This window comes from Salvelinus alpinus, chromosome 7 (genome assembly GCF_045679555.1).
Source record: "Salvelinus alpinus chromosome 7, SLU_Salpinus.1, whole genome shotgun sequence".
Lineage (NCBI taxonomy): Eukaryota > Metazoa > Chordata > Actinopteri > Salmoniformes > Salmonidae > Salvelinus > Salvelinus alpinus.
Window position 1 is genome coordinate 26444856 of NC_092092.1, and position 26022 is coordinate 26470877.

At 41.3% G+C, this 26022-nt stretch overlaps 1 protein-coding gene across 6 annotated transcripts; it reads left to right on the plus strand.

Annotated features, from left to right (window-relative positions):
* The first annotated feature begins 21964 nt into the window (after positions 1-21964).
* LOC139580677 (putative nuclease HARBI1) lies at positions 21965-25689 on the plus strand. 6 transcript variants are annotated; one of them, XM_071409577.1, is made up of 11 exons: positions 21965-22707; positions 22795-22971; positions 23062-23123; positions 23206-23292; positions 23380-23421; positions 23490-23663; positions 23743-23778; positions 23877-24431; positions 24501-24616; positions 24713-24824; positions 24919-25689. In XM_071409577.1, the coding sequence occupies exons 8-11, from the start codon at positions 23960-23962 to the stop codon at positions 25287-25289; spliced, it is 1071 nt and encodes a 356-aa protein (XP_071265678.1). In that variant the 5' UTR covers positions 21965-22707; positions 22795-22971; positions 23062-23123; positions 23206-23292; positions 23380-23421; positions 23490-23663; positions 23743-23778; positions 23877-23959; the 3' UTR covers positions 25290-25689. The 6 variants fall into 6 exon arrangements, with proteins under 6 accessions (XP_071265678.1, XP_071265679.1, XP_071265674.1 ...); XM_071409578.1 differs by having other exon boundaries at positions 23206-23421; XM_071409573.1 differs by having other exon boundaries at positions 23380-23663.
* The last annotated feature ends 333 nt before the right edge of the window (positions 25690-26022 follow it).

Consider the following 26022-nt stretch of genomic DNA (forward strand, 5'->3'; position numbering starts at 1 on the left):
AGATAGGAAACAACAAACAGCAGGGATCTAGACAGCCACAAGCCCGGGACAATCCGCAGTCCCAGCCACAATGGCTAACAGCTTCGGGGCTGCGTTCAAGCCTTCAAGAAAACCCTGTTAGCTTGATAGGCAACTAGCTAGCAGTTGGGCTAGCTGCTACGCCAAGCAGTTTCTCAGACACGGCCTTGGTCGGCAGGATCACTGGACAGATAGTAGTGGTCCCAGCAACAAATATCAACCGCATTGCAGGATCCAAACTCAAAAGGCAGCCAGCTTGTAAACAAACTTTTTCAAGACTTCCAAAACTTTCCAAAACAGCAAACTTTCCAAAACAACAAACCAAGCACTACCTCATTTTGCATTCAACAGTGAAGTGTTGTGCATATATGCTTGTACTCTCTGAGAGTCGTGTTTTTTCTGTTTGGGTGTGGTCTGTTGACAAGGCAGGGTTCGAGGGACGTTAAAATAATTGCCTTATGTCCGGAATCTTGCAAAGCCACTGTCAGCGGATTCCACTTGCCAGCATTGGTCTGACCTGAGGTAGTTTGTTCAACATCTCGGCCTGAGCGGTGGGCGGTGTTTGCTGTTGGACAGTGGTGAATGAATACTCTGATAACAAGGCAAATCCAGGAGGAACAGGCGAACATAATGAGTATACCTGAATCCTGATTGCACTCGTTAGCAGAGGCAGATTAGAACTCAGATCAAGAATATTAGAGTTCTGAACGTTGATCAATATGAGGCGTTCAACGCTGGGAACGCAATAATAAGTGGGTAAATAAAATAAAATAAAATGGTGACTAAAAGCTATTTCACGAATAAAAAGGTGCGTAAATGGTGGTTACCCTCCACTACATCCCTGAACTAGACCAATCATATGTTTCAATGTGACACAGATCACTGTGCTGTGGCAAAACGGGACAATGATAGTGATGTTAAATTTCAGGCACAGATGCTCCGATTTCAAAACGATTTGGAGCACAGTTGAACAGTTAACGCGCTGACTATACAATGGACTAATTTGAAAAATGAAACCCATACTTTTCAGTATTTAATGCTCTAAATTGCAGAGCATTTAATAAACCAAACACATTTTCCTGTGATGTTGAGGCTGAGCGAGACCTTCGATAGGCTAGTAGACTGCGGAAATAATCGTGGAGTTAATCATTGTTATAGCCTAGATCACTTTATATAATCTGGACCGTTGCTTTTCCTATGGATAAGAAAACAAGTGGTAGCATATGCTTTTTGTCTGTCTCTATAACAAGGGTTAGGTCTATATCCTCACATACCCCCTCAATTCGAACCCTGCTTTTAACCATAAGACATCTCCACAGACATGTGTAGCCTAATGATTGTGTGGTGACTGTAATTGTGTCTGTTAATCCGGTAAACTGGGAAGTGGGTGGAAAATGAGGTCAAATCATGACATCAGTGATTTTCAGGTCAGAGAAAGATGCTGGATTGGAATTCCGAATTGGATGACCGTTCAAAACTAAACAAAATCCAGGCAGCTCGTTTTTTTCAGAGTTCCCAGTTGTCTTGAACACACTGAAGTCGGAAGTCAGAGATTGCCGACTTCCGAGTTGTTTTGAATGCGCCACTAGAGACCTAGGCTACCTCTTGTTTCTGAATAGGGCTACCGCCAACAAAGAAGCCCTTGTGTCTGTATTGATATGAGAAATAGGAATATCTACACAGTAATGGTGACTGGCTGCGATATCAACTAGCCTAATAAGTTTTGTATTGAGGTGATAGCACTATTTTAGCTAAATCGACAAATGAAATTAATTAGATTACTCTGGCAATGAAAAATATTTTTTGAAAAATCATGAACATGTAGACGTTTGTCAGCCGTTCATGGTGAGATCTTTAATAATAAACTAAACAGACACTTAAACTTACACGTGCCGTGTAACACATGTAGACATTTTTAAGGCGTTCATGGTAAGATCATTCATAATAAACTTACACGCAAACTGACACGCGACGTGAACACTACGTCTATGTGATATGTGCGTGTCACGTGACGTGAACGTGTCATGTGACGTGAACGCGTCAGCAGTTTGACGCCTTAGAAGCAAACTTGTCTCCATTGACAGTCCATATGAATTCATAGTGGTATTTTATGGCGCTAGGAAGACATTAGGTGACTTTGTGAGCGGTATCAGTAGTTCACAAGGCTTAATTCTGGCATGAATCACCCCCCATACATTCTTGATACACACAGGAAAATGTTTAGCATGACAAGAGAAAACAGCAGGGTCACAGTTCTTCGTCATAGTTCTTGACACATTCATACCAGTGCGCCTGGCACTTACTACCATACCCCGTTCAAAGGCCTTCCCATTCACAGTCTTCCCCATTCACCATCTGAATGCCACGCATATGCAATCCATATCAATAAGGGATCATAGCTTTCACCTGGATACGCCTGGTCAGTCTATGTCATGTCTATGCAATGGAAGCATTTCGCTACACCCGCAATAACATCTGCTAAACATGTGTTTGTGACCAATTAAAAATGTGATTTGAAAGAGCAGGTGTTCCTAATGTTTTGTACACTCAGTGTATATACAGTATATATACAGGGATCGGAACTTAAGGATTTTGGGCACTGTCTTATATAAAGGGATCAGCAGGAAAGGAGCAGGTCATAAGTATTGGTTTGGAGACCGTGATTGGACCTGGAGTCCGATCACACTTGGTGGTCTTTTTCTGGCACAATAATAAACTGACTGTCACATGTGTCCCCTGCTCCTCCAGAGTAGGAGTGTACCTGAACTATAGGGCAGGAACTCTGTCCTTCTACAGCGTCTCTGACACAATGACCCTCCTCCACAGAGTCCAGTCCACATTCAGTCAGCAACTCTATGCTGAGTTCTGTGTTAATGATGGATCTTCTGGGAAGATACTGACACAAACACAGTGATGAACTTCAATAATAATACAGGCATGCTGTTCAAGGATTTCAAGTTGAATTTAAAATCCTTGAATCAATTCATTTGAATATGAAGAGTTTCATTCCAAAACGCTATAACGCTAAAAGAATCATTAAAAATAATTGGGGAATCATCCAAAGTGATACGCTACTACGCCAAGTCTTTCCTGAACCACCAGTCATAAGCTTTAAGAGATGTCCTACCCTAAATGACAAATTAGTCCACAGTTATCTTCCGGGTGACTCTCAAAAAACTTGGCTTGACCACAAACCCAAGGGCTCTTTTAAATGTTACCAGTGCAACCATTGCAGTAATATTGCACAGAAAAAGTATTTTGTTGACACAGCTTCTAAAATGGAGTATTACCTCAAGCATTTTATTAACTGCAAAACCACTCATGTCATCTATAGACTGGAATGTCCACAGTGCAAGGTGTTCTACATTGGACGGACAAAGAGACGCCTTCAAGATCGCTTGGCGGAACACAAGTACGCCATACGGGTAGGCAATGAAGACTACCCCATGGCAAGGCACTACAAGTACTTACACCATGGTAACCCTGCCTCCCTACAAGCTATGGGTATTGATCATGTTCCGGCCTCTATTAGAAAAGGGGACCGTCTTAAACAGTTAAACCAAAGGGAAAGTTTTTGGATTTACAAACTACAGGCCACTAAGTACCCTGGTTTAAATGAAGATATGGATTTCTCACCCTTCCTGTAGGGTCGTGATGGGTCCATTTGCTGTCATCTAGTGGACATTTTGCTCAATTGCCCTCTAGCTATGTTTGGACTGTTGTTCATGTTTTGCTGTGGTCTGGAGTACTGTGGAATATATTGCTTTCTTGTTCTGGACACTTCTCCCAGTCATGGTTAGGGTTGGAACTGCCTCTCTGGGTGTTCTGATGCTTCTAGCTTGGAGTTGTATGCTCATGATAACATAGCTACAGTATTTCACCTTTTCATGTGTATATTATTGCTTACTAGGTGTGTCCAATTTGGTAACCACTACCTCTTCTAATTAGGGCTAATTGGAAAAGCCTTTCAAAAGAGGACATTGTATTCTCTTTTTTCTGTACTCCCTGACGAAGGCCATGCAGCCGAAACGCGTCGGTTTTTAAACAACTTTGTTTCTATTGAACATGCCATACTAATAAAGGCATTTTAATTAATTATATGAAGAGTGCCTTGGTCCTCCTTTCTTTTTGATGACCAATTTACACCTTTTACCAAAGAGCACCTTCTATCTTCCCTTCCTCCTCTTTCTGCTATATATCCATTTTCTGAAATGTTGGTAAATTAGCTTTTATTGTTTAAAGAACCTATGAAAGATATTTGTGTGTTTTTTCACAAACTAATCATTGTATGCAGCTGGTTTCATTTCAGAGAGACAAATTTGTTGTTGCAAAATGTTATAATACGTAGTAATGCATAGTACTGCTAGGTTTTACACAGTCAAATGTGACAAATTGTCACGACTTCCGCGGAAGTCGGTCCCTCTCCTTGTTCGGGCGACGTTCGGCGGTCGACGTCACCGGTCTTCTAGCCATCGCCGCTCCACCTTTCATTTTCCATTTGTTTTGTCTTGTTTTCCCGCACACCTGGTTCACATTCCCTCATCAGACTAAATGTATATTACCCTCTGTTTCCCCCAGGTCTGTGTGTGGAATTGTTCTTTGTGTAAGGTGTTACGCTACAGGCTGGCTTGCACTAGGTTTGTTTCAAACCTAGGTTTGTTTGTTTTGTTTAATCCGGTTCATGTTACCGTGGTTGTGCTTTGTGCTGCCTCGCCTGTGCCTTTGGGCCAGGGTGTATATTAAAGTTCTCCTGTTATCACCCATCTCTGCTCTCCTGCGCCTGACTTCCCGGCAACCAGTCACTCACCCCGTTACACAAATACCTTCTTTTTTTTATAAACTACTGTACAAATGATACATTTGTGACATCACTTTTTTTTTATAAAAAAAATGAATAAACACAGTAATATGAGATCTGTATGTAAAACCTTTACATTTGACATTTTTTGTCATTTAGCAGATGTTCTTGTCCAGAATGACTTATAGTTAGTCCATTCATCTTAAGATTGCTAGGTGAAACAACCACATATCACAGTCAACTATACCGGATACTAATATTCTATTCCAGCTAAACAATGGATATATAGAATTTTGCAACAAAACCTACTTTAATACACATCTAAAATCTATGAGTTCACAATCTGAGAACAGTAATATTTTACACACACAATAAGAAATGATTTCTATTGAAAAAAACACGTGAAAAATTGCTGGACATAGCGTTTTGGAAATTAACTCTTCATATGTTACCAACTTAAACTTAAATGTGAATATGAATAATCAAGAGTGTCTTGTCCCTGTGAATTCTTTAAAAAGGGTTTTTATATAAAAACTCTTAAGAGTCCACCATGTCTTCCACAGTCAGCATTAGCCCTCAATCAGAGAGGAAGATAGGCATGTGCAGTTAATGGTTATATTGGAGCAGCGATTGGATTGTACAGGGTAGATATAGTTTATTTGTTGACTGTGATCACTATCACAGTCTAATAATTATTGGATCAATCACTGTGTGTGGTGTAGTAGGAGTTGGAGTAGAAGTAGAAGTAGGAAGAGGAGGGTATTTCCACTGAGAGGTCATTGCACTCCTCTGGATATTACTGTAGTCATGGGCCCTTTCTCCTTTCTGTTGTCGAGAGATGAACCTGCAAGTAAGCTTTTTATTATACTGTGTACATCACGTGTATCCTGTGCATATGACAAATACACTTTGATTGGATTTATTTTGATTGGATTTATTTTGATTGGATTTCCTCATCCTCCCGTCCTCTCCTCCCGTCCACTCCTGGCCTCCTTTTGAAAACATCAGAGGGGAGCAAGGAGAGGAGGTGAGGAGAAGAAACGTGGAAACAATCCTCTAGTAAGAAATTAGCCTTTGACACCCCTGGCCTACAGAAAAGGCACGAACAGACCACGGCCGGGAGTACTTAGCCCCTTTGAACAGGGTGCCAGCCGTAATTTGAATGTAGAAATTAGCAATAATGAAGGCTATCAGTCGCCCACTGGCAGGTGATCCCTATACACACCACACCGACAGTGAATGAACGAACGGCAAATGAACGCCCCCCTACTGTACAGGCCGACAATCGGTCTGGTGAGTTTTCTCCTTAAAACTAGCTCTACCACAGACAGCGATGGATTCTCATTGAGCTCAAGCCACAGCTGTTACAGCCCTCGAACAAAGGTACGTACAGTAAGTCCAAGGAGACAGATAGGCCTAACACTTGAGCTTTGGCAGTGGAAGTTTTTTCATTATTCACCTTATGAATGGGTTGTCATTGCAAGTGAGAACTTGCTCTCTTAAAATAAATGCATCCCGCTCTCTCATTCACATGTATAGAAGTGAGTAATTGACTTTCTTTCGCCCTTATTTTCCTTTGAATGGCAAGGAATAGAGTCGTGTATCTTTCATTCTGTCTTCCAGGCAGTTTGGAGACATTAGCATCTCTAGCCTTACCCCCAGGCTTCATGCAATAGATTCATGGATCAGTATCATACCGCTAAATAATGCAGCCATAATGATTATTACCCTTAGCTTGTTCCTGTTCTCAGTTAATAAAGACCTTGTGATAATCCACACTTTGACTCCATTATGGTTATGGATATGGAGGTGTGTGTGTGTGTGGGTGTACATGATGAGCATGTGTGTAGAGATGTATGTCTATGTAGCAGAAGTGAGTCGTGATAAGGTTGCCTTTCCTGTGACTTCAAAATCAGTGTCACCCTCAGAATTTCCACTTGGCCTATTGGTTAGGACTTTGGTTTCTCCCATTGGAGGCCGGAGTTCAGATCACAACTGTGCCATCTACTTAAACTCTACAGTAGAGAAGCGTGTTTGCCCGTCTGTGTGTCCTGGACTCTCTCTCGTTCTTTCCATCTCGCTCGCCAGTGAGCTATATCATTTTGGTTTCATCATTATTATTCTCTCAGTAGTGTGGATGAATGTAAATCACAGTTTGATCAGACCAGCTTTTAGAATCGTACATTTTGTACATTTTATCCTTGGACGAGAATTGAGTCACTATTGTCCGCCCTGGTAAATAAAGGAGAAAAAAATTGAATCAGGTGAGAGCACTACCGGTAGGATAAACTAATTCCAGATGGTGGTTTGATGGTTTGAAGAACCTCCTTCGGGCCCCTCTGACAGCAGCGGTAGCCACTGCGCTAATGTACAAGTCATCAGATATTGTTGTGTAATCATGATTACCAGATCTGTTGGGTATACTGTACACACCCAGCTATTACCATTTCCTCAGCAAAGATCAATCTGAAAATGGAATATGATCTCAATATGTTGACGTTTCCTTTCCTCCTTTGTATTGTTGTGGCCTTGCTCCTGACACTAGACCCCCCCCCCAACACACACACTTATTTCTTCTTCTCCTTCTTAATCTTCTTATTATTCATCCTTCTCTCACACACTCTCTCTCTCTCATCCCCCTCTATCTCACTCCCTCTCTCTTTTATTGCTCTCTCTCGCTCTCTTGTCACTGTCTTTCTTTGTCTCTCTCTCTATGCCTCTCTCTCGCTCTCCCTCTCTCTTTCTCTCTCTCACTTTCTCTCTCTCAATTCAGTTCAAAGGGCTTTATTGGCATGGGAAACATATGTTTACATTGCCAAAGCAAGTGAAATAGATAATAAACGAAAGTGAAATAAACAATAAAAAATGTACAGTAAACATTACACTCACAAGTTTCAAATGAATAGACACATTTCAAATGTCATATTATGGCTATGTACAGTGTTATAATGATGTGCAAATAATTAAAGTACAAAGGGGAAAATAAATAAACATAAATATAGGTTGTATTTACAATGGTGTTTGTTCTTCACTGGTTGCCCTTTTCTTGTGACAACAGGTCACAAATCTTGCTGCTGTGATGGCACACTGTGGTATTTCACCCAATAAAAATGGGAGTTTATCAATACTGCACATTGACTCTGTACCGGTACCCCCTGCATATAGCCCTGCTATTGTTATTTACTGCTGCTCTTTAATTAACTGTTATTTTTATCTCTTACTTTTACAACAACAACAACAAATCTGGGTATTTTCTTAAAAATGCATTGTTGGTTAAGGGCTTGTAAGTAAGCATTTCACTGTAAGGTCTATAACCTGTTGTATTTGGCGCGTGTGACAAATACAATTTGATTTGATTTAAAGTAACACTCATTGGCATAAAATAACCCCAGTGTTGGTATTAATAACCAGAGTTGAACCAAAACCACGCCCATCATAAACATATTTCCCAGCATGCTCTATTGCAGGTTGATTTGTTTTTAAATGGTCTCAATATCTATATTTTTGCATGTAAATTGATTGATTAATTAATGCTATGCTTCTCAAATATAATTTACATTAATTTTCTAAACTTATCCAACATGTTACTTTGATATATTGTACCCGTTACTGAAACAGTTGTTCCAGTTAGATGTTTGTGTAGTCTCATCTTTTATACTTCTCAACCCTGGCAGTCAATCTGAATGCAGGTTGTGGATGAGCTTTCTTTCTTTCTTTTTTTTAGAAAGTTGGATATCCCCACTCCAACTGGATTTACACCTCACGTTGCAAGCCAGCATAATGTGACATGTTGTTTGGATAACCCTAGCATGTTTTTTTTTAAATTCACTTTCATTCTGGGTTGGGTTGACCAAGCAGCTGGGTCTTTTCTTCATGTAATCCATAGGTTATTTTCAGGAGGTTTGGCTTTTAGATAATTATTTTTTGCTGTCTGTGAGAGTAAATGTCAATCATGTTAAGTTTGTACGCTGCAATTAAACATTTTCCTTTCATATTATTTCACGTTACATAATTAAAAATCATCAATATTATTATTTACATATTGCAACAAAGTGGTTACTATCCCATTGGGGATATCACATTCATACACTTCTGTAAGCTTCATTAAAGCTACGAAAGTGTCAGTGTTCAACCATAACATGTGATAACAATTCAACAGCACAGATTAACTGGAATGACATTTACTCTCATGGCTGGCCAAAAATAACTTCCTGAAAGCCACGCCCCTACTAAGCCAAGCCTCCAGTCTTCTGATCTGACCCGCTGGGTCATATCTCAATAACCCAGCATCAACAAACCAACTGTTTATTTACTTATTTTTCTACAACCCAACTAAGTGACCCAATGCCTGCAACCCAGCAGTTGGGTCACCCAAACAACCCATTATTTTTTAGATTGAAAGCCCTCAAAATAAGGCCGTATGAAATACATATTGTATTGTGTTAGATAATCACATTTTAATGATAACATATTAATTTAGGATTGCACTCGGTGAAGTCCATAGGACTGAAAATGGATGTATGCAACTAACAAATTCAGTCATGGGAGCTAATGTTACAATTCACTCGTAAGGCAAAGCATTCTTGGAAATGTGCAAATTCAACACTGTCTATACAGGTCCGCACTTTCAGTTTTAATTTAACACTGGGGAATTTGCTGTGTGTCTTTCATCCTCTCCATCTTCTTCCAGAATCCTGTGTCTTCATCAACTTCTCTCGTTCCTTCCATTTGTCCTTGCTGTAAAAGGCACAGCTTAAGGGCTTTCTGAAAATATCTTCCTCCATGCCAAGACACAGGTTGTCCTCTATAGCCACAAAGCCTGAAGTGGAATTTGACAAGAGACACATCTCCGAGAGCTAGAGAGAAATTACTTTTCCCCTTTAAGTGAAAATGAAGCACCACTCGACTCCATAGAGCCTTGTCCTTTGTTCTAAAAATGACCTTTCTCTCTCAATTCAATTCAGTTCAATTTAAGGGCTTTATTGGCATGGGAAACATATGTTAACATTACCAAAGCAAGTGAAGTAGATAATAAACTAAAGTGCAATAAACAATAAAAATGAACAGTAAACATTACACTCACAAACGTTCTAAAAGAATAAAGACATTTCAAATGTCATATTATGTGCAAATAGTTAAACTACAAAAGGGAAGATAAAAAACATAAATATGGGTTGTATTTACAATGGTGTTTGTTCTTCACTGTTTGCCCTTTTCTTGTGGCAACAGGTCACACATCTTGCTGCTGTGATGGCACACTGGGGTTTTTCACCCAACAGATGTGGGATCTTCTCTTGAGAGCCAGGTCTGTCTTCGGTTTGGGTCAGTCACACTGGTCAGGTATTCTGCCACTGTGTACTCTCTGTTTAGGGCCAAATAGCATTCTAGTTTGCACAGTTTTTTTGTTAATTCTTTCCAATGTGTCAGGTAATTATCTTTTTGTTTTCTCATGATTTGGTTGGGTCTAATTGTGTTGCTGTCTTGGGGCTCTGTGGAGTCTGTTTGTGTTTGTGAACAGAGCCCCAGGTCCAGCTTGCTTAAGGGGCTCTTCTCCAGGTAAATGTTTCTGTAGGTGTTGGCTTTGTTATGGAAGGTTTGGGAATCGCTTCCTGACCTCACAACCATAAAGGGCAATAGGTTATATAACTAATTCAAGAATTTTTAGCCAGATCCTAATTGGTATGTCAATTTTATGTTCCTTTTGATGGCATTGAAGGCCCTTCTTGCCTTGTCTCTCAGATCGTTCACAGCTTTGTGAAAGTTACCTGTGGCGCTGATATTTAGGCCGAGGTATGTATCGTTTTTTTGTGTGCTCTAGGGCAACGGTGTCTAGATGGAATTTGTATTTGTGGTCCTGGCTCTCTCTCTTTCTCATCCTCCTTCCTTCCCCTCTTCCTCCTTTCCCTCCCTCTCTTCCCTGAGGACAGGTTTCCATCTGTGAGTGGTAAATTAACACTCCAAGTGGCTGTTTAGAGCAAGTGGAAAATGAATTAAGGTCGGTTTGCATCCATGAGCGTAATTCTAACTCATCCACTTCTTTCAGAAGGAGCTTTGTTTCAGGGCTCTGGGCCAACAGACTGGCGTCATGGGAGGAGTGGGATCGGACGGTGTTTGAGGGGCCTTGCAGTCTTGCGTGAATGCATGCATGCGTGCACGAGAGAAAAAGAGAGAAAAAAGAACGGACAGTGAAGAAAACTTTTGTTTTTGTCTGTGTATCTTTGGGAAGTAGAGGTACAAGTAAAGATTTATGAAGTAGGAAATGAAGATACCACACTTCCTGGAATACGTCTGATTCCCAGTAAACCCTAGCCTGTCCCTGGTTTACCTTCTGACAGTTAATAATGTGTGCTGAAGCTGCCTCTGTATACACACACGCCTAGACGCCTGTATCGTTTAAGTTCGGTGAAATTGAGCTGGTAAATCCTGCAGGCGACACAACAAACTCAGAAGCATGTATTAACGTTCTTGTGGAAGCTGATTTTTTAGTTCCACTGAGAGAAACTCAAGGGAAACCTGTATTTTCTCTATTAATTGTGGAAGATTACATATAATTATTTCTGCTGGCCTGATCATGATGCAGGGTTCCCATTTCATATGATGAGCCTCACATTATAACACAAGGACCTTTTGTAAGAAATGTGCAATAAAAATGTCATGAATTACAGAGTTTTTTCGTCAGATGTTTCCAGGGAGGAGCTGGGCAGATTGACACTCATGCACACATACACACACCTTATTCATGCACAAACACAGACACACACCTGCTCATTCATCCCATGACAAATTGAATCCTTTCATTTCATTGTTATCCATATGTTTATTCATATATTTCATGAACTCGTAAATTCCTTTGTGTGTATGTAGGCGAGGAGGCTCTTGCAAAGCTCTCCTAAGAGTCATTCTGCCTCTGACTCTCATCACTTCTCTGAAGGGGAGGAGACCTTCTGTCCTTCCGTCTGTCTGTCCATCCATGTACCGACTCCAGGGCCAGACTGGAGACTGGCCATCTGGCATTTCGAGTAAATGCCGGATAGGCTGGTCCATATTTTGTTGCACAATGATAATTATCTAGCTGATAATGGGAGCCACAAGGAAAAAAATAGGCTCGTGTGGGGGCTTTGAGAAAAACTTTTTGGACCGGTGTGGGGCCTCAAGGAAAAAAATGGTCTGGTGTGTTAGAAATGCCAGGGCCGATTTCTAGTGCCAGTCTGCCCCTGACCCACTCCTTACAGGAGATGAGACCCATGAGGGGCTGAGGATTAACACAGTGATTGCTGTAGGAGAGTCATCATGTTCAGTTGCGATGAGTTTCCAGCTCCTGGGGTTTTGAAGATGTAGCCCAAACCATTGCCAGACAGCCATTTCACTAATCTCACTAACTAAATTCTGGGAACTTTCAATACATTTCCTAGTATTCCCGAAATCCTAGATGGATGATTCCCGGAGTCAGGAGGGAATAAGCAGGAAATCCGGAATCCTCCAACCAGGATTTCTGGAAAACCAGGGAATTTATTGAAAGTTCCCAGGGATTTTGCAACACTAATTGTGTCATTTTTTTATTGTGGTCTTTTTGTCAAAATTGCTTAGATATACTAAAGAATAAAAAGTATGGGGGTTGCTATGTAGGCTGAATATCTGTCCCTCCGTTTCCTTTCATTCAAAAACATACAATGACGACAATGTCCTCTCTCTCTCTCTCTCTCTTCCTCCTCCTCACTTCATCCCTCTCATTATGTTAACCATTAGCACCTAGCAGTAAGTACAGTACATAGGATATTCCTAATTCCTCTTTTCACACTCTCTCTCACACCTCCCCCTCTCCAGCGTAAACCAATATCGCCTGGGCTGTATGTACTGTATACATCTGTCCCCTCAGGTGGAAAGGAAAGGAGAGTACAGGAGAAGGAGAGGAATGGAGCGGATAGGGGCATTCTTTGAAAGTGTTTTTTGTAACAAGATATTTGAGATTTGTCATTTATATTTTCAAAATTCAAAATACTTTTCTATACCATTTTTTTTTACAGTTCACAATTTTGTGGCCTCCTTTCACCCTGCATTGGTATCAGAAGTCTGATGGCATTATGGTGTGATAAGAGCGTCAGCTAAATGACCAAAATGTAAACGTAAATATGAACAATTACAAGACACACTGGGCATTATTCTATATCTGCCCCAAAACAAGGCCACTTGTTATTTTTAAAATGTACATTTACAATTTGGTCATATAGTAGAGGCTCTTCTCCAGAGTGACTCACAGTCAGGTCACTCAACTAAGGTAGATTTTTTTTTAAACATCACAGTCTTAGCAATTAAAGTTTTTTTTGTTACCATTACTGAGAATGTTGTTGTAGTTAAGGCCTCTACTTGCAAATGTATTTTGAAAATCCAAAATACTTAAAATACCTGTATTTTATCTAAATAAAATACTTAGTAAAAGTATCTATTATTTTATTTGAATCATTTGGTCTGTCAGGTATTTTGTATTTGTAACAAGATACTTTTAGATGTAGCTTTGCCCATCTCTGGTCATAACTAGGGACTGAAGGGTTTTTTCTGACCATGTCACCAAACCAGTAAAAACTCCAGGTCCTGAATAAAGCTATATCAATGAGGACAGAGAGTTTTTCCTGGTCTGACATTTTAGGTGCTTATAACTCTGAAATCCTTCCATATTGTTTGCTCTGATGAAAGGTTTAGTATAAGGCTACAGACTAAACCTTTTACTATTCAACAAACCAAATAATGTGGAATGTTTTCAGAGTTTTTCAAAGAAGCGAAGCAATGAAAGGACATGGTTGGAGTTGTTGATCAGACATCCGCCTGCATTCAACACAGTCCTCGAAGGTTCACCTGCGATCTCCCTCTTCTTCTCTCTCCCTCTTTTTCTCTCTCCCTCTCTCATTTGGAATATCTTCCTTTCTCTCTCTCATGCTTTATTTTTAGCTATCTCTGTCTGGAACTGAAGACATCTTGTGGCTTCTAATCTCTATCACAGTCAGACAGTATTTGTTGTTGCTATTATTGTGAAGATGAAAGTTATATTGTGTCCATAATGTCTTTTAAGATTATACTGCCTCAAAGAACGTGATATTCAAAGTCTGAGTGGCATTTCACTTAACAGCAAGTGTTTGGCAATATTGAGCCCCTTGGCATTTGAAATGGAGATTTGTAATTCAGGTTGTGTCTAGAGACAGAGTTAACCCATACTTGGACATAATTCTCAGTCTAGGGCTGTTAGAATCGATATTTGATTTGATTGAATAGATTCCCATGTGTTTGTAAAATCTGCAAGCCAATCCTTTAAAGGGCCAATCCTTAACTGAAAGAAAAGCAAAGCCGTGTCCCTGCCTCTGTTTTGATAAAAAGCTGCGGGATGGGCCTGGAGAAATGTTACCACTCAAATTCATAGACAGAGCTATGGATGCAAGTCATGACCATCCAATAAATCACAATTATAGCTCTAAGCATTGTTTGAGGGTATACAATGTTTGTTTACATTTACAAAAGAAGCTTATATTTTGGGTTCTGAAGGGGTATGACAGTTGTAGGATCTTAATTTGAGCTAGTTTGCTACAGTAGGAAATATAATCCTGCAGCAACAGGAAACGTAAATTATGTGGATAAAAATTAATGGACATTTTTACAAAAAAGGGAAAATCAAGTCTTAAATTTCAGAGTGGAAGCCTTTTTAAACCTCAAATACACTGCAAAGTTGCATTTCCATTTTTTTTATCAACAAAAGACTAATCAAATGTAGATCCTACATCTGTATAAGTTATATTTTTCAAGAATCATATATACATACACATATACACAGTTTATATATAAACTCAGCAAAAAAAGAAACGTGTCATGCACAAAGTAGATGTCCTAACCAACTTGCCAAAACTGTCAACTGCGTTTATTTTCAGCAAATTTAACATGTATAAATATTTGTATGAACATAACAAGATTGAACAACTGAGACATGAACTGAACAAGTTCCACAGACATGTGATTAACAGAAATGGAATAATGTGTCCCTGAACAAAAGGGGGGGTCAAAATCAATAGTAACAGTCAGTATCTGGTGTGGCCACCAGCTGCATTAAGTACTGCAGTGCATCTCCTCCTCATGGACTGCACCGGATTTGCCAGTTCTTGCTGTGAGATGTTACCCCACTCTTCCACCAAGGCACCTGCAAGTTCCCGGACATTTCTGGGGAGAATGGCCCTAGCCCTCATCCTCTGATCCAACAGGTTCCAGACGTGCTTAATGGGATTGAGATCCGGGCTCTTCGCTGGCCATGGCAGAACACTGACATTCCTGTCTTGCAGGAAATCACGCACAAAACGAACAGTATGGCTGGTGGCATTGTCATGCTGGAGGGTCAGGATCAACCTGCAGGAAGGGTACAACATGAGGGAGGAGGAGGTCTTCCCTGTAACGCACAGCATTGATTGCCTGCAATGACAACAAGCTCAGTCCGATGATGCTGTGACACATGACGGACCCTCCACCTCCAAATCGATCACGCTCCAGAGTACAGGCCTCGGTGTAACGCTCATTCCTTCGACAAAAAACACAAATCCGACCATCACCCATGGTGAGACAAAACCGCGACTCATCAGTGAAGAGCGCTTTTTGCCAGTCCTGTCTGGTCCAGCGACGGTGGGTTTGTGTCCATAGGTGACGTTGTTGCCGGTGATGTCTGGTGAGGACCTGCCTTACAACAGGCCTACAAGCCCTCAGTCCAGCCTCTCTCAGCCTATTGCGTACAGTCTGAGCAATGATGGAGGGATTGTGCGTTCCTGGTGTAACTCGGGCAGTTGTTGTTGCCATCCTGTACCTGTCCCGCAGGTGTGATGTTCGGATGTACCGATCCTGTGCAGATGTTGTTACACGTGGTCTGCCTCTGCGAGGACGAACAGCTGTCCATCCGGTCTCCCTGTACCGCTGCCTTAGGCATCTCACAGTACGGACATTGCAATTTATTGCCCTGGCCACATCTGCAGTCCTCATGCCTCCTTGCAGCATGCCTAAGGCACGTTCACACAGGTGAGCAGGGACCCTGGGCATCTTTCTTTTGGTGTTTTTCAGAGTCAGTAGAAAGGCCTCTTTAGTGTCCTAAGTTTTCATAACTGTGACCTTAATTGCCTACCGTCTGTAAGCTGTTAGTGTCTTAATGACCGTTCCACAGGGGCATGTTCATTAACTGTTTATGGTTCATTGAACAAGCATGGGAAACAGTGTTTAAACCCTTTACAATGAAGATCTGTTATGTTATTTGGATTTTTACGAATTATCTTTGAAAGACAGTGTCCTGAAAAATAACGTATATTGTTTTGCTGAGTTTATATACTATATATATATATATATATCTTTATATACACACATATATATATACACACATATACACACATATACACACAGATGTACGGGCTCGGGAGAGACGAAGGTCGAAAGCCATGCAACCTCCGAAGCACAACCCAACCAAGCCGCACTGCTTCTTAACACAGCGCGCCTCCAACCCGGAAGCCAGCCGCACCAATGTGTCGGAGGAAACACCGTGCACCTGGCCCCCTCGGTTAGCGCGCACTGCGCCCGGCCCGCCACAGGAGTCGCTGGAGCGCGATGAGACAAGGATATCCCTATCGGCCAAACCCTCCCTAACCCGGACGACGCTAGGCCAATTGTGCGTCACCCCACGGACCTCCCGGTCGCGGCCGGCTGCGACAGAGCCTGGGCGCGAACCCAGAGACTCTGGTGGCACAGCTAGCACTGCGATGCAGTGCCCTAGACCACTGCGCCACCCGGGAGGCCCACCAAATACATTTTAACTCCGTTTTTCACAATTCCTGACATTTAATCCAAGTAAACAATTTTGACCTAAGACTAACAGTCTTAGGTCAGTTAGGATCACCACTTTATTTTAAGAACGTAAAATGTCAGAATAATAGAGAGAATGATTTATTTCAGCTTTATTTATTTTTTCACATTCCCAGTGGGTCAGACGTTTTTGGGTAGCCTTCCACAAGCTTCCCACAATAAGTTGGGTGAATTTTGGCCCATTCCTCCTGACGGAACTGGTGTAACTGAGTCAGGTTTGTGGGCCTCCTTGCTCGCACAAGTTTTTTCAGTTCTGCCCACAAATTTTCCATAGGATTGAGGTCAGGGCTTTGTGATGGCCACTCCAATACCTTGACTTTGTTGTCCTTAAGCCATTATGCCACAACTTTGGAAGTATGCTTGGGGTCAATGTACATTTGGAAGACCCATTTGCGACCAAGCGTTAACTTCCTGACTGATGTCTTGAGATGTTGCTTTATTATATCCACATCATTTTCCTGCCTCATGATGCCATCGGCTGCGTGGTCCCATGGTGTTTATACTTCTGTACTATTGTTTGTACAGATGAACGTGGTACCTTCAGGCGTTTGAAAATTGCTCCCAAGGATGAACCAGACTTGTGGAGGTCTACAATTCTTTTTCTGAGGTCTTGGCTGATTTATTTGGATTTTCCCATGATGTCAAGCAGAGGCACTGAGTTTGAAGGTAGGCCTTGAAATACATCCACAGGTACACTTCCAATTGACTCAAATGATGTCAATTAGCCTATCAGAATCTTCTAAAGCCATGACATAATTTTCTGGAATTTTCCAAGCTGTTTAAAGGCACAGTCAACTTAGTGTATGTAAACCTCTGACCCACTGGAATTGTGATACAGTGAATTATAAGTGAAATAATCTGTCTGTTAACAATTGTTGGAAAAATGACTTGTGTCATGCACAAAGTAGATGTCCTAACCAACTTGCCAAAACTATAGTTTGTTGACAAGAAATTTGTGGAGTGATTGAAAAATGAGTTTTAATGACTTCATCTTGAGTGTATGTAAACTTCCGACTTCAACTGTATATATATACATACAGTACCAGTCAAAAGTTTGGACACACCTACTCATTACACATTTTTTCTTTATTTTGACTATTTTCTACATTGTAGTATAATAGTGAAGACATCAACATTATAAAATAACACATATGGAATCACGTAGTAACCAAAAAAGTGGCAAACAAATCAAAATGTGTTTTATATTTTTTATTCTTCAAAGTAGGCACCCTTTGCCTTGATGGCAGCTTTGCACACGCTTGGCATTCTCTCAACCGGCTTCACCTGGAATGTTTTTCCAACAGTCTTGAAGGAGTTGTTGGCTGCTTTCCCTTCAGTCTGCGATCCAACTCATCCCAAACCATCTCAATTGGGTTGAGGTCGGGTGATTGTGGAGGCCAGGTCATCTGATGCAGCACTCCGTCACTCTCCTTCTTGGTCAAATAGCCCTCACACAGCTTGGAGGTGTGTTGGGTCATTGTCCTGTTGAAAAACAAATGATAGCCCCACTAAGCGCAAACCAGATGGGATGACGTATCGCTGCAGAATGCTGTGGTAGCCATGCTGGTTAAGTGTGCTTTGAATTCTAAATAAATCACTGACAGTTTCACCAGCAAAGCACCATCACACCTCCTCTTCCTCCATGCTTCACGGTGGGAACCACACATGCGGAGATCATCTGTTCACCTACTCTGCGTCTCACAAAGACACGGCGGTTGGAACCAAAAATCTCAAATTTGGACTCATCAGACCAAAGGGCAGATTTCCACCAGTCGAATGCCCATTGCTCGTGTTTCTTGGCCAAAGCAAGTATTTTCTTCTTGTTTGTCACGCCCTGACCTTAGAGAGCCTTTTTTATTCTCTATTTGGTTAGGTCAGGGTGTGACTTGGGTGGGCAAATCTATGTTTCTATTTCTTTGTTGGCCTAGTATGGTTCCCAATCAGAGGCAGCTGTTTATCATTGTCTCTGATTGGGGATCATACTTAGGCAGCCCTTTTTCCCACCTTCAGTTGTGGGATCTTGTTTGTGTGTAGTTGCATTCTGCACTGCATATAGCTTTACGTTCGTTTTTGTATTTTGTTGTTTTTCTGTGTCATTTTAATAAAATAAAAATGTACGACTACCACGCTGCACCTTGGTCTCATTCCAACCACGAACGTAACATTGTTCCCCTTCAGTAGTGGCAATTTGACCATGAAGGCCTGATTCACGCAGTCTCCTCTGAACAGTTGATGTTAAGATGTGTCTGTTACTTGAACTCACTGAAGCATTTATTTGAGCTGCAATTTCTGAGGCTGGGAACTCTAATGAACTTAACCTCTGCCGCAGAGATAATTCTGGGTCTTCCTTTCCTGTGGTGGTCCTCATGAGAGCCAGTTTTATCATAGAACTTGATGGTTTTTGCGACTGCACTTAAAGAAACTTCAAAAGTTCTTGAAATTTTGCAGATTAACATAACTTCATGTCTCAAAGTAATAATGGACTGTTGTTTCTCTTTGCTTATTTGAGCTGTTCTTGCCATAAAATGGACTTGGTCTTTTACCAAATGGGGCTATCTTCTGTATACCTCCCCTATCTTGTCACAACACAACTGATGGGCTCAAACGCATTAAGAAGGAAAGAAATTCCACAAATTCCTTTTAACAAGGCACACCTGTTGATTGAAATGCATTCCAGGTGACTAACTTATGGTTGAGAGAATGCCAAGAGTGTGCAAAGCTGTCACCAAGGCAAAGGGGGGCTACTTTGAAGAATCTCAAATATAAAATATTAATTACGGCCCATTTCAAGTTTTCATAACAATCGGTAATCTGCCTTTTTGGACGCCGATTATGGCCGATTACATTGCAACCCACGAGGAAACTGCGTGGCAGGCTGACCACCTGTTACGCGAGTGCAGCGTCTTAAGGACCTTGTGGCTGCAAGGAGCCAAGGTAAGTTGCTAGCTAGCATTAAACTTATCTTATAAAAAACAATACATTTTCAGAATAATCACTAGTTAACTACACATGGTTGATATTACTAGGTTAACTAGCTTGTCCTGCGTTGCATATAATCAATGCGGTGCCTGTTAATTTGTCATCGAATCACAGCCTACTTCAACTTCGCCAAACGGGTGATGATTTAACAAAATCGCATTTGCGAAAAAAGCACAATCGTTGCACAAATGTACCTAACCATGAACATCAATGCCTTTCTTAAAATCAATACACAGAAATATATATTTTTTAAACTGCATATTTAGTTAAAATAAATTAATGTTAGAAGGAAATATTAACTAGGGAAATTGTGTCACTTCTCTTGCGTTCAGTGCAAGCAGAGTCAGCGTATATGCAACAATTTGGGCCGCCTGGCTCATTCTTCCTAAGATCGTAATTAATTCGTCCGAATTTTACATAATTATGACATAACGATGAAGGTTGTGCAATGTAACAGCAATATTTAGACTTAGGGTTGCCACCCGTTGGATAAAATACGGAACGGTTCCGTATTTCACTGAAAGAATAAATGTTTTGTTTTTTAAATATGTCACGCCTTGACCATAGAGAGCTGTTTATTCTCTGTTGGTTGGGGCATGATAGTGACTAGGGTGGGTCATCTAGGTGTTTAATGGTTTATGTTGGCCTGGTATGGTTTCCAATCAGAGACAGCTGTTTATCGTTGTCTCTGATTGGGGATCATATTTAGGCAGCCATTTCCCTTTTGTGGGATCTTGTCTACAGATAGTTGCCTGTGTGCACACCAGTAGTGTCACGTTTCGTTTGTGCTTTTGTTTGGTGAGTTTCTGTTAATTAAAAGATGTGGAACTCTACGCACGCTGCGCCTTGGTCTGATTATTACGACGAACGTGACAAAATGATAGTTTCTGGATTTGACCATATTAATGACCAAAGGCTCGTATTTCTGTGTTTATTATAATTAAGTCTATGATTTGATAGAGCAGTCTGACTGAGTGGTGGTAGGCAGCAGCAGGCTCGTAAGCATTCATTCAAGCAGCACTTTCCTGCGTTTGCCAGCAGCTCTTAGCAATGCTTGAAGCACAGCGTTGTTTATGACTTCAAGCCTATCAACTCCCGAGATTAGGCTGGCAATACTAAAGTGCCTATAAGAACATCCAATAATCAAAGGTATATGAAATATAAATGGTATAGAGAGAAATAGTTGGTGCGTCATAATTCCTATAATAACTACAACCTAAAACTTCTTAACTGGGAATATTGAACCACCAGCTTTCATATGTTCTCATGTTCTGAGTAAGGAACTTAAACGTTAGCTTCTTTACATGGCACATATTGCACTTTTACTTTCTTCTCCAACACTGTGTTTTTGCATTATTTAAACCAAATTGAACACATTTCATTATTTATTTGAGACTAAATAGATTTTATTTATGTATTATATTAAAATAAAAGTGTTCGTTGTTCATTCAGTATTGTTGTAATTGTCATTATTACAAATATATAAATATCGGCCGATTAATCGGTATCGGCTTTTTTGGTCCTCCAATAATCGGTATCGGTATCAGCGTTGAAAAATCATATTCCGTCAACCTCTACTATGTACGGCTGCTAGGCCATGTAAACCCATTTCATGAAGTTCCTGACAAACAGTTCTTGTGCTGACGTTGCTTCCAGAGGCAGTTTGGAACTCAGTAGTGAGTGTTGCAACTGAAGACAGATGATTTTTACGCACTACGGTCTTCAGCACTCAGCGGTCCCATTTTGTGAACTTGTGTGGCCTACCACTTCATGGCTGAGCTGTTGTTGCCCCTAGATGTTTCCACTTCACAATAACAGAACCTACAGTTCACTTGGGCAGCTCTAACAGGGCAGAAATTTGACGAACTGGCTTGTTGGAAAGGTATCCTATGACGGTGCCACGTTGAAAGTCACTCAGCTCTTCTGTAAGGCCATTATACTGCCAATGTTTGTCTATGGAGATTGCATGGCTGTGTGCTTGATTTTGTACACCTGTCAGTAATGGGTGCGGTTGGAATAGTCGAATCCACTAATTTGAAGGAGTGTCCACATACTTTTGTATATACAGGGCACCTTTTATTCATTTATAAGTCAAGAAATTGATGTAGCAACTGCAGATTGCTGCTTTAAATGGCAAAAAACCTGTGGTAAGCCATAGTCCATTATTTTACATGTCTGGATACTCTAAATATGAATCTACATTTTCATTAGTGCAATTCAGAAAGCATTTCAAAATTGGACCCAAAAAGCACCAATCACATTACATTAAAATACAAAACTGTGCACCACCTGTAGTGACCTGGGGCCTGTTGCACAAAAGTAGAATTAAGACATCCGGGATAAATGACTCAGCTGAGCTCAATGAAGCCAAAACATGTGCGTCCAGGCTTAATTGGTTGCACAAAGACCAAGCCAGGATGAGCAGACACGGATTCATTAAGCCAGGTGAAACCAATCCTGGATAGGTGCGCGCTCACGGCTCACTCAAATAGACCCCGCCACAGATCACAGATTAACTGATTTACCATGGCAACTAGAGCCGCGTACTTTTCCCCGTCGGAAGCACAAATCCTCATGGAGGCATACGAGGAGGTAAAAGATATAATTAAGAAGAAAGGCAACACCGCCACAGTGATAAAGCAAAGAGAAAAAGCGTGGCAAAGTATTGCAGACCGCCTGAATGCGTAAGTAGTGCACAATTACACACTCACCGCTCCGCTGAAACATCACAATTACAATTCAAATATTTAATTCACATCTCCAAAAATGCAGTTGTACTGTAATTATGAAACGGTTAAATTTTTAATTGAAATGCACTGCAGATATGAGTGAAATTGTGTAAAGTAACTCCATCACACTGTATAAAGCTATGATAAATTTTTTGATATTTTTACTGAAAACAAGACAAAAATACCAAGTAATTTTTTGCAGTGTGACTCCATTAAATGTGTGTGTGTGTGTGTGTGTGTGTAGATTAAACATGAACGGGCCAAAACGGACATGGCAGCAGGTCAAAATCAAATACAAGAACATTCTGCAGAATGGTATGGTCCCTGACTAATATTTAACAAAGCACAAGCATATATTGTACCCAGAAGGTGCCTGCTCACACATTGTCTGTACTGTTTTAGCAGTGAAAAAGAATACCCACAGACAAGGCACGGGTGGTGGGTCACCAAAGGCTGACCTTACCCCAGCAGAGGACATGGCCTTGGAGCTAAATAAAGGCAGGCCCGTCTTAGAGGGGATCCCTGGGGGGAAAGAGACGAGCATAGGTTCCTCCCAAGATGCCACCCGCTTCATTCAAGGTATGTCCTTCCATCTCTACATGGGATACAACCACATTCATATTGAATCAATTTGGACTGTCTGACTTTGGTTTACCTATTGCCTTGCAGTGTCTGGCAGCACTGTGTTCCTGTTAGAGCCACCAGCACAAGCACCAGACGATGCTGATCCAGTGAGTACTCCATCAAAGGCATACTGTAGGCCTGGCATGTCTTGTCTACTAGCTTCAATATGAATCCGATTAAATGTGATAGGGTGAAGGCCCCAGCGCAGCAGCAACAGCACATGATGGAGACGATGATGAGGAGGAGACCATCTCTCTGGATTCCAGAAGGCATGAGGTATCATGTTAAGACTGTGAAAGTACTATTTACTCTACAATGGTGAGGAGTCCTCATCAAAATCAAAAAATCTAATTTCTTTTACAGGACCCAGATGCTATACAGTGGGAAAACCAGCCTGGCAACATAGTGCGTATTAATAAAAGGACACCACATCCTGCCAAATTCCAGCTGCGCTAATTGTATTGTGTTCACAGAGCTCACAAGCTATCAGAAAGTTGTATGGCAACCACCTCCGGCGCCAAATAGAACTGGCAGACATAGACATTCAGTACAAGAAGAAAAAGATGGAAAATCTTGCACTGGAGTCCGAAATAAAAAAGAGGACAATTAGGAAACTGGACCTTGAAATAAAAAAACTTGAGAGGGAGGTGAGATATGCCTTCAATGTACACTGTATGCTAACTGTAACACAAATGTATTATTCATTATTTTTCTTTCCTCCCCCAGCTCCAAGAAGATGACACAGCTCAAAATAAAAATTAGGTATATTCTCGTAAAGTCAAGTGAGCCATGACATATGAGCTCTTATTGTGAGCACACAGGACAGTGGCATCTTTCTAAGGTTTTTTTTATTTTCCCAGCAATCAGTACAACCAAGTCATCGTTATAAGGCATCGCCCTCTTTTGCCCACCCCCCCAGCACCAGGTGTGGCCACTAGCCTATATGAAGGCCCAAAATTGTGTGTTCCTTTCTGCTCTGACAATGGCATGCCCATTCGTGCGAGATGTGGTGGATGAAGAAGCACTTGTGCTGAGGAGAGCCTTCAGGCGAGAAAGGGTCTTCAGGGACCGGTTGCACCCACTGGCCTTCCCTGATGACCATCTATATGAAAGATACAGGTTTTCTGCAGATGGCATCAGGTATCTATGCAGACTACTGGGTCCCAGGATTAAGCACCGCACTGCACGGAGCCATGCACTGAGTGTGGAGCAAATGGTTTGTGTGGCCTTGCGCTTTTTTGCTAGTGGAGCCTTCCTGTACTCAGTGGCGGATGCAGAACAGCTGAACAAGGCCACAATTTGCCGCACAATAAGGAGTGTGTGTCTGGCTATCAAAGCATTAGCAGATGTCTTCATCTCCTTCCCTGGCCACAGAAGACTCTGTGACATCAAAGAGGAGTTCTATAGGATTGCAGGTAAGAGGATCTACAAATTACAGGACAACTGTTAACACATAGTAGGATACTCATTACTTTGTGTGACAGGTTTCCCCAATGTCATTGGTGCAGTGGACTGCACACACATAAGGATAAAAGCCCCCTCAGGTGCCCATGAGGCCGATTTTGTGAATAGGAAATCCTTTCACAGCATTAATGTTCAGGTGAACATAACTTTTTGATATTGTCCATTGACGAACACTCTGCATTGCCAGTGATGTGCATTGATTGGTGTAATATTCCTCATCTTATGATTTCAGATGGTCTGCAATGCTGACTGTGTGATCAGCAATGTTGTGGCAAAATGGCCTGGCTCAGTCCATGACTCCAGAATCTTTCGGGCCTCTGAAATCTATCAGTGCCTATCACAAGGTAAGCCACACAACCCCTATTTATAACCATCATGGCTGTGTCAAGAATATCACTGTGTTTATGAGGTAGTAATGATGAGATTTTGTGTTGACAGGTGAATTCTCTGGTGTGTTGCTGGGAGACAGGGGGTATGGCTGCCAGCCTTTTCTCCTGACACCTTTCACAGACCCCCAGGAAGCACAGCAGGCCTACAACCATGCCCATGCCAGGACCAGGGCCAGAGTTGAAATGACCTTTGGCCTCCTGAAGGCACGCTTTCACTGCCTTCACAAATTAAGGGTCAGCCCTGTTAGGGCATGTGATATTACTGTGGCTTGTGCTGTCCTCCACAATGTGGCCTGCCTGAGGAAGGAGAGGGCCCCCAGAGTGCCACCAGCCATGGACTGGGACAATCCGGCAATCTTCCCTGATGACGACAGTGGTCGGCTGCTGAGGGACCAATATGTGTTGAATTATTTTAGTTAGTATGTGTGCTTTCAATTTTGGTTAAATATGTCCTGCGGTGGCAGAGGAATTTGTTTTTTTTTGGGTTCGTTTTTTGACGAATTTGGCCTCTTATGATGTTTGTGCGGTATACTGTGTGTAATACAAGGCTGCAGGGAGGCTACTGCATCCATTCATTTGTCTGTTCAGTTGATGTGTATGGATTTGTCCTGCATTTATTTTAGTGTGCAGACATGCAGGGTGTGTTATATACAGACCTTTGAATGTGTATGTATCATTTTGTATAATATGCTTGGATTCTGTGCTTTCCATCTTGTAGAGTCACTGTGACTTCAGTTTCGAAAGGAGCTGATGGTTTACCTGCTTTGTTTTGTCCTTATTCAATAAAGGAACATAATGTTACACATTGTGTTTTTATATTCATATGGAATGTGTATTTGTTTATATGACAGAGTACTAGGGCCACACTGAAGAAAAAGGATAAAGTCATACATTTATGAGGCTGGTTCTTTCTGCAGAAAAGCTACATATTGTTTTTACAGTTTTGATACTTATGACAATGTGATACTTAATATTCTGGCACATCAGCATGTCTTTGTTTATGAAACCATACTGAAGTACAATTTCACGAAATGCCCCACATCTGTCATTTTAACAACTGTCCTCCTTTAAAACAACTGGTTACAATATTATGACTTGTGTTTTTTTCCCCTCTGTGGCCCTAATATTCTATCATTTTATATATAGCCTTATA